General features: G+C 62.4%; 1 protein-coding gene across 1 annotated transcript; it reads right to left on the bottom strand.

Moving 5' to 3' along the window:
* Positions 1 to 1193: 1193 nt before the first annotated feature.
* Positions 1194 to 7868, bottom strand: MMP9 (matrix metallopeptidase 9). Its single transcript, XM_081949448.1, has 13 exons — positions 7482 to 7868; positions 6782 to 7011; positions 6381 to 6529; positions 6135 to 6266; positions 5875 to 6048; positions 4982 to 5155; positions 4578 to 4751; positions 3902 to 4057; positions 3314 to 3500; positions 3063 to 3202; positions 2751 to 2901; positions 2358 to 2461; positions 1194 to 1960 (listed from the first exon to the last, which is right to left on the bottom strand). Exons 1-13 carry the CDS (start codon positions 7629 to 7631, stop codon positions 1851 to 1853), a joined length of 2031 nt encoding a protein of 676 aa, XP_081805574.1. The 5' UTR covers positions 7632 to 7868; the 3' UTR covers positions 1194 to 1850.
* Between the last annotated feature and the right edge of the window lie 321 nt (positions 7869 to 8189).

The following is an 8189-nucleotide window of genomic DNA, read 5'->3' as shown; positions in this document are numbered from 1 at the left end:
TCTTCGGTGCCCATCCTTGCCAGCCAGCAGCTCAGTGTCCCAGGAAGAGTTGAAGGGCAGGACTCGGGCTGGGATCAATAGAAATGAGATCCGGGCATCTCCGGGGAAGGGGAGAAATCAGGCCTGATCTTGCCAGCATCTCTGGGTACATCGGAGTCCTTGGAGAGGTAGCAGAGAAGAAGAGGAGGGCAGATGTTGCCCTTCTCTTCGGAAACGGGCAAAGGAAGCCTCAGCCACTTTAGCGTCAGCTCTGGGCAAAGCTGAAAGACACGGATCAGCTGGCATCTGGGGGCCATTTTCTCCTCCCTTTCGTTCCAGAAGGCCGGGGGGGGAACGAAGGGTGGAAGCACCCAGGAGGCAAAATCTGGCTGAACTCCAGAAGAAGGACAAGTTCGACTGGGGGGGATGACTTTTTTTCCTGGGAGGGGCTGGGCTCTCCTCCCGTGAATGGGTTTGGAGGGAGGACGGAGCCCTCCTTTGGCCTCCTGCAGTGACCAGGGATGGTTCTCCATGACTCCGGGGCAGAGATAGTGGCTCTAGGACACACGTATCAAAGGGGACCCCCCCCACAACGATTGGGGTGCCGTGGCCGCCTTCACCCAGACCTTACGCTGAGCGAGCTCTTCGGGGAGGGGAGACCTGATGACTTTCCCCCTTTTGTGTCTGTCTTGTAGGGGGGGAGAGAGGGGGGAGAGGGGGAGAGTCGCAGACTCAAGTCAGGCATTTTCTGAATGTTTGAGCCCCAAAAGTTCCCCATGGCTGCTCCAGGGGCTCTTTCCAGCTCCAGGCCCAGAGGGGGCTTTGATCTCCCTGCTTACCAAGCTGGAGCTTCTGCTGGAGACCCCAGGCCCTTCTGTAGTCCCCTACTTCCTTCCTTCTACGACACCTGCCTTCCACAAAGGTTTCCTAATTTGCACTGCCAAACAAATTGGGTGTTTTGTTGGGCTTCTCCAGGGAACAAATTCTGTTGCCAATGGAGGCTTTTGTGAGCTGCAGTTCATTTTGACCCAGAATGGAAAAGGGGCTATTGGCCTTGCCCAGCCACACGTGATGCTTCCCCCACCCCCTGAAAGCCTCAACACGAACCTCCTGCGATGTATGGACCGTTCCCGGCAGGATTTTATCCTCTCCCCACCCCCACCCCCCCTGCCAGTAAGCAGCTACAGCCGAATAGACAGAAAACACGCCAGAGGTAAAACAAAACAACATTTTTATTTCCAAAAAATAACACCAGGGATATGGTGCACTTTGCCCAATTTGCAGCAACCCAGCCAATGCTGAGAGGAAACCCTAGCAGGTCCTCCCCCCAAATGAAGAGAGGGGGGAGGGGGCAATTTGAGCAGGGGGCTGGACCTCCAAGGTTCCTTCCAACTCTTTTATTCTGTTAAAGCCAGATATCCAAATCCCCCCCCCCCCCGATGGGAAGCAGCTGCTAGAAAGGCAGGGCCTGAGGGAGAAAAGTGGGGAGCAGGCGGGAGCGCCCCCTTCAATCACAAATAGTTGCAAAGCTGCAAAGAGTGCCCCCCCCAATGAAGTCTCCCTCCTCTCTGTCGGCTGCTTCCTGAGCAAGTGATGGAAGTTGGGGGAGGGGCTTGTGGCTGGAGCTTCCCACGCCATTCAGTGGATCGGGACCACGGCTGAGGAGAACTCTCCTCCCCCCAGCGCAGCCCCTTCCTCTTCCGGGCAAGTCTTCCGCAGGCTGTGGGGGCCTGAGGGGCAGGGCAGCATCTGGCCCCCCAAGCAGAGAGCCCACCCCCATCAGCTGGCCAGCCAGGGGGGGTTCAAAGCTGCGCAGCAATGCCCCCGCCTCCAGAGGCCTTTTGAAGCCGAGGGTCCAGGTGGGCTGGGTCTCATTGTTCAGGGCACTTCAGGACGTCCTGCTTGAAGTACCCCACCCGGGTCACCTGGTAGCGGGGGTTCATTTGCCAGCAGAAGGGGCTGCGGCAGAAGTGGAACCTCCCTGGAAGAGGGGAAACAGCGGGTGAAGGTGAGCGGGCGCTGCGGAGCGGCCACAGGGAAGGAATCGCAGGGACCCCCAGGGGAGACCTCCTCCTGGCCAAGGAGGCCGGGCAGAGGAGAGGTCTGGGGTTCAGGGGCAGCACCCCCAGATTTGCCCAGAGCCCAATCAGAGGAGCTCCAGCAGTACTTGCCGGCTGCTGCCCTCTAGTGGCCATCTGTCTTCTGCAGCCCCAACAGAGCAGCCCCTCCTACCCACTCTGCTGCTTGCTGCACCAGGGTGGAGGAAGTTCCTAGACGGCCCCCTTGCATAGCAGAGACCCCCTGCAGAGGACCCATGAGAGGGGCGTGGAGGCTGCCTGGGCCCCACCTGAGGCTGTCCCCCCGCCTGCCCCCCTTACCTTTGTACTGGAAGACCAGGTTAGCATCAATGGGGACCCCAGGAAAGAGGCTGTCAATGTAGCGGGGGAACCCCCTGTCCACCTGCTCCTTTTTCACATCCAGCCTGGAGGGGAGGGGAGGAGAAGTTAGCAAGGCCCCTCTAGATGCCCCCGAGAGTGCCTCTTCCTGCTTTCCTTCTCCCGGCAGCTACCTGTGGGGTGCAGTCCAGGGAGCCAGGCCAGACCAGGCAAGGCAGCTGGGGAGAGGGAGAGCTCAGGCCAAGGGAGGGGGTGGCTGGAGGTGCAGGAGCCCCCCCTGAGCAGCCTCTGTCCCCCCACCCAGCCTCTGGCTCCCAAAGGAAGGGGGTTGGGCAGAGGAACCCCATGTTCTCCCCTCCCCCGAGGCTCAGGTACCTCCAGAACTGATCTCCGCTGAAGAGGAGGACCTTCCCCTGCTTCCGTGTCAGGCTCCCCACAATCCTGCGCACGTCTCTCCCGATGCCCAGCTTGTCAAGGCTCCGAGGGCCGAGCACCCGTGGCCCCTGGGACACCCAGAAGCGCTGGCCTGCAAGAGGAAGGGGTGGCTGGCTGAGCAGGGGCCCCTCTCTGGGCAGAGGAGCCAGCTGCAAGGGCCCTTCCTGGCCCCTCCGCAGGGGAAGAGGCAGGGGGGATCCTGAGGCCCATGGCCGCCCCCTTGAGGGTCCTTTGGGTGGGGAGGGGCCTCACCCGAGAAGAAGAAGAGCTTCTTGGTCAGAGGGTCCTGGAAAGCTGCATCAATCACATCTGGGAGGTCCGGCCAGGTGCTCTGGATCTGCAGGGGGCCCTCCAGAGGCCCGTGCCCTGTGCCCGACATTCGCCAGTATTGCCTGAGCAGGAAAGGCAGCTCAGTCTGAGCTCAGTTCCCCCCGCTGTGCCCAAAGCCCGAGTCCTTCCAAGCCCCCAGCTCTGCCCGGCCCCCCTCCTGCCTCGCCTCTCACCCGTCCTTGAAGAAGTGCAGCACCTTCTGGATCTCGCCCACCCCATCAAAGCCCCCCACCCGGCAGGCGCTGCTCCGGCCATCCACAGCGGGGGTCTCGGTCACGGAAGAGCCGTCGTCATCCCCAGCTTCCGTGGGGGCCTGAGAAGGGGGGCTGGGCGCCGTGGGCTGAGGGCCGGATCCCCGACCTATTGCGGGGGGAGAGAAGGAGCAGCAGCACAAGCATCAGAGGCTCTGATTTGGGGGAGGGAGGGGCCGTCAGAAGAGCAGAAGCAGCTCAAGCGTGGAGCCAAGGAGCAGCGGGCGGGAGCATTCCGAGGGGACGGAGGATCTCCAGGGCTCCTTCCACATCACGATGAAGGGACTTGGGCCTCATGTTCTCCATGGAAAGGGCTTCCAGACCAGCGTCACTCAGGAGACGGTGTGTGAACAGGCCCCCAGCCCCCCCACCCCGATTCCCTTGGGAGCTTCCCGGGCAGGGCCAGGGGGCTGCCTGTCTCAGGGCTCGGGGAGGGAGGGAGGGAGGGAGGACAGCCTGCCTTCTGCTCCCAGGGAACCCCTCCCCCCGGCAACCCCCCCTCCTGCTCACCATAGAGGTACTGGATCCCGGCCACATCGTCCGGATGCAGCTGGAAGTCGGCCACGTAGGTGTACATGGGGTACATCAGGGCCTCCCGGATGCTGGAGTGCTCCAGGCCCAGCGAGTGGCCAAACTCGTGTGCCGCAACCAGGAAGAGGCTGTAACCTGGGGGTGCAAAGCGGCAGCAGAGGCTGGACCGGGGCCCTCGATCCCTGTGGCCCCCCTCACCGCCCTTCCCCCTGCTGAGAAAGGCACCCATTCCCCTAGGCTGCTGGACACACTTGGTGCATGTTTGTGTGCGTGTGCAAACGTCATTGTCAATTGTTCTCTTGTCCATCATGTCCGAATCTGAGGCACGGGGCTTGTCTGTTTCCTGGCCAAGGGAGCCAGCGTTGTCCAGAGACTTTTCTGTGGCCATGTGGCCAGCAAAGGGATACGCCAAAAGCGAATGGAATGCCACTAACTTCCCACTGAAATGGTACCTATTTATCTACTCACATTTGCCTGCTTTCAAACAGGAGCTGGAGCAAGGAGCAGGAGCTCACCCCGTTGAGCGGTACTCGGGCTGTCAGCTGACAAGCTCAGCATCGTTAATGGCCGAGCTATTTGTGCCCTGTGGGTGGGGGTGCTGAGTTCCCTCCCCACCAGCTTCCCAGGGTGGCAGTGAAAGGAGCTTTCCCCATACCTTGGTCAGGGCAAAGGCCCCACTTCTGGTCCGCATCGTAGTCGCTGGTGGTGGCACACCAGAGTTTCCCATCGGTGCGTCCCTCCGTGGTGCAGCTGCTGTACGTCTGGCCCAGGAACTTGAAGGGGAAGGAGCAGGGCTCGCCCGGGGAGTTCCCTCCAATCACAGCCGTGTCTGGGGGGGAGGGAGAGGTCAGCCTTGGTCCCCAGCTGTTGCAAAGGCCGAGCAGAACTCCCTGAAGCCAGGAGGCAGCCTTGAAGCTGAATGTGAGACGGTCAGGGCTGGTCTGTGGGCTCTGCAGCTGCAGCCCCCCTTGGTAATGCCAGGACTGAGGTCGTCCCTGAGCACATGCATTCCCCACACTGCACCCCGTCCTGAACGCCACATGCCCCAAACCCTCCTACCTCTATTTGGGCAGAAGCCATATTTCTTGTCCTGGTCAAAGTTGGCGGTGGTCGCGCACCAGCGGTAGCCGTCTGTGCGCCCATCGGTGGTGCAACCCTGGTAGGATTTGCCCCCGAAGATGAAGGGGAAGACACACTTCTCCCCGTCGCTGTTCCCGTCGTAGGTGAAGAGGACTAGCAAAGCAGACGGGGAAAAGGAATTCACCCAGTAATTCCAAGGAACCAAACTTCCCTCATTGTCTTTCTTGGCAGGCAGCTCAGTTCCCCTTATTACTTATTAATTTATTACATTTATAGTTCACCCAACTTGTAAGTGGCTCACAACTGAAGAAGGGGCAGGGGTCTCAGAAGCAAATTGCCTTGAGAAGCTCCTCCCACCTGCCCCTGGTTAGATTGTCAGTGGGGGCCTGTTTGTTCCCTCCCCCCACTGTACAGCTCAGCTTTCCAAAGCCAGGTAGCCCCTTCTGGCCGCCCCCCTCCCCGCTCCCCACATGTTGTGGAGCAATTAGGGCTTCAATAATCCTGATCAATCCAATCACTGGAGATCTTTAAGAAGAGACTGGACAGCCCCTTCTCTGGACTAGTCTAGGGCGGGGGGGGGGGGTGTCTCCAGCCCAGGTCTGTGGGCCAGCAGTGGGCCAGGGCAGGCCAGAAACTGGGACGTGCAAACAAGCAAAGCCCCACCTGGCAGCTCACGAAACCCCAGCCCCTCTGGCCAATGAAAGGCCCCTCTGTATGGAACCGGTCACTGGGGCCCAGAGGTTGGAGGCCACTGGTCTAGGGTCTCCTGCTTGAGCAGGGGGTTGGACTAGAAGACCTCCGAGGTCTATTCCTGTTCTACCCTTCCGCATTCTGTTCCCCCTCTTCCCGCTTTCTGAGGCCCGGCTACTCACGTTCGCTGGGGCAGAAGCCGTATTTCTTGTCCCGGTCAAAGTTGGGGGTGGTGGCACACCAGGGCAGCCTGTCTTCCCTCCCTTCGGTGGTGCAGGTGGAGTAGCTTTTGCCCTCAAAGGTGAAGGGGAAGCGGCAGGAAGACCCGTTGGCATTGCCAAAGTAGGTCTTCACCACTGCGCAGAGAAGAGGAGAACCGGCCGTCAGGAGGGCAAGGCTCCAGGGCCCAGAGGAGCACCAGACAGCAAGGGGGCCAACTCACCGATGCCCGTGCCCAGAGTCCAGAACTCGTCATCGTCAAAGTGGGCATCCCCGCTGAACCGGTCTTTGCCAGGAGGGAAGGCGTGGGCCAGAAGTCCATCCTTGCCATCAAAAGCGTAGCCGTCACCGTGCTCTGGGGAAAGGGAGGGGGAGGGAGGAGAGGCCACCATCTGAGCAGGAATCCTTTCAAGACAGATGGGGGAGGGGGCGACCCCAGCTGCCCCCCCAATCCTCCCCTCCCACTCACCTCCGGTTCCAAACTGGATGAGAATGTCCACCTCCCCCTCCTGCTGGCGGGTGAAGGTGAGGGGAGTCACCTGGCTCCACACCTTGAAGGCTCTGGCGAAGGCCTCCTCGATGATGGAGCCGTCCAGGTCAGGGGAATAGTTGACCACCCTGCCAAAGAGTGGAGGCTCAGAGGCTGCCAGTGTGCCAGGCGCCCTGGAGCAAGCCCTGCTCCCCCCCTCTCCAGACACACACACACACACACACACACACACACACACAGAGGAAAGTGCAGGCTTGCCGCTGAGGGGGTCAGCCTTCCCCAATCTGCTGCCCTCCACCCAGGAATCTTGGGGTCCCCTCCACTTGCAGTCTTCCACGGGGGGGGGGGGCTGTGCCCGGCGAAGGTGCCCGTTCACTCACCGGTAGGTGAGGTCCGTGTGGTCCCACTTGAGGTCGCCCTGGAAGGTCTGGAAGCGACCCACGTCCGGGACTCCGCAGCGGGGCGCCCGGATGGCCGCCAGGGTGGGGGCGTCCACCTCCCCTGTTTCCGGCAAGCCCAGCTGCTTCTGCATGGCCTTGAGGGGGGTCTCCAGCTTCACCTGCCCCCCGGGGTTGCTCGCCGTCAAGTAGCCGTAACGCTGGAGGTAGCGCTGCGGAGACAGAGGAGGGGCGCTAGCGGGGGCTCTTGGGAGGGAATGGGCTAAGCGGCGGGTTGGTGGCCCTTGTGGTGACCTCCTGTCTTGTCCTTCACCCCAACCCTCATCCCGTGAGCGGATCCCCCGGGCTCTCCAGTCCTCCACTGGGGCCAAAGGAAGAGCCGGCTGGGAGTCACTGGCAGGCGGGCTTCTTACAACAGCGCCCACGCGGGGTCCGGCGCTGACCTGGGTCGGGCCAGCGCAGCGCAGCGCCAGTTAAGAAAGCGCCCAGCGCCAGCGGGGATGCCCACTTTGACGATGACGAGTTCTGGACTCTGGGCACGGGCATCGGTGAGTTGGCCCCCTTGCTGTCTGGTGCTCGCCCCGCTCGCCCTCCCGCCCCGCTCTCGCGAAGTCCGAAAGGCGGCGGGGGAGGAGGGTCTCTGTCCAGGGAGGCCCCGGAGAGCGCGCAGCCGGAGACTCACGGTGGCCAACTCCCGCTCCGTCAGGCGGCTCAGCGCGTCCCCGGGGAAGTTAACGACGACGGGGCCCTTCCCTTGCAGGGCGGCGGCCCAGGCGCAGGGCAGCGGCGGGAGCGCCAGGAAGAAGAGGAGGGTCGCGGCGGGGACCCTCATGGCTGCTGAGGCGAGGCGGGCGAGGGTCTCGGGTCTCGGGCAGGGCGCGTCTCTCCTTCTCTGCTCTCGGGTTCTGCGGGGAGCGCGAAACTCAGGCGAGCCCAGCCGTCTGCAGCCCGACCGCCGGCGGGGCCCTTTATGGTCCTCGGGGAGAGGGAAGGGGGGGGAGGCTGAGTCAGCCGCGGTCCCTCCCCCCCCCCGGGTGGAAGAGGGGGAGAACTGGCGGGCGCTGCCACTTCCTGGACTTGTCTCAACAGGAAACGTGAGACGCAGGGGGGACCAGTCGCGGGTTCGAAGAGGGCAGCCGTCCGCCTCGACGGGGCTCTGACGCCGCTGCCGCCGGGAGCCAACGTCCCAGGCGCACCTGGCTTCCTTGCCCTCTTGCCCCTAGTCCTTTGTGGGGTGGCATCCGTGCCATCAGAGCCTTTCAGGCGCTGCCCCAACTGCCACTCCATGCCTCTGCTGGGGCAGGATGGGATCGAGACCCTCAGAGTGTGGGGCTGGCTAGGAAAGGGTTCGCCTTGGACCGCTAGCTGCACTCGCCCCAGCCTCCAAGCA

This window comes from Natrix helvetica, assembly GCF_964273705.1.
Source record: "Natrix helvetica genome assembly, chromosome: 3".
Classification (NCBI taxonomy): domain Eukaryota; kingdom Metazoa; phylum Chordata; class Lepidosauria; order Squamata; family Natricidae; genus Natrix; species Natrix helvetica.
The sequence above is the reverse complement of the archived record's forward strand: the minus strand, read 5'-3'. Positions and strand labels throughout refer to the sequence as shown.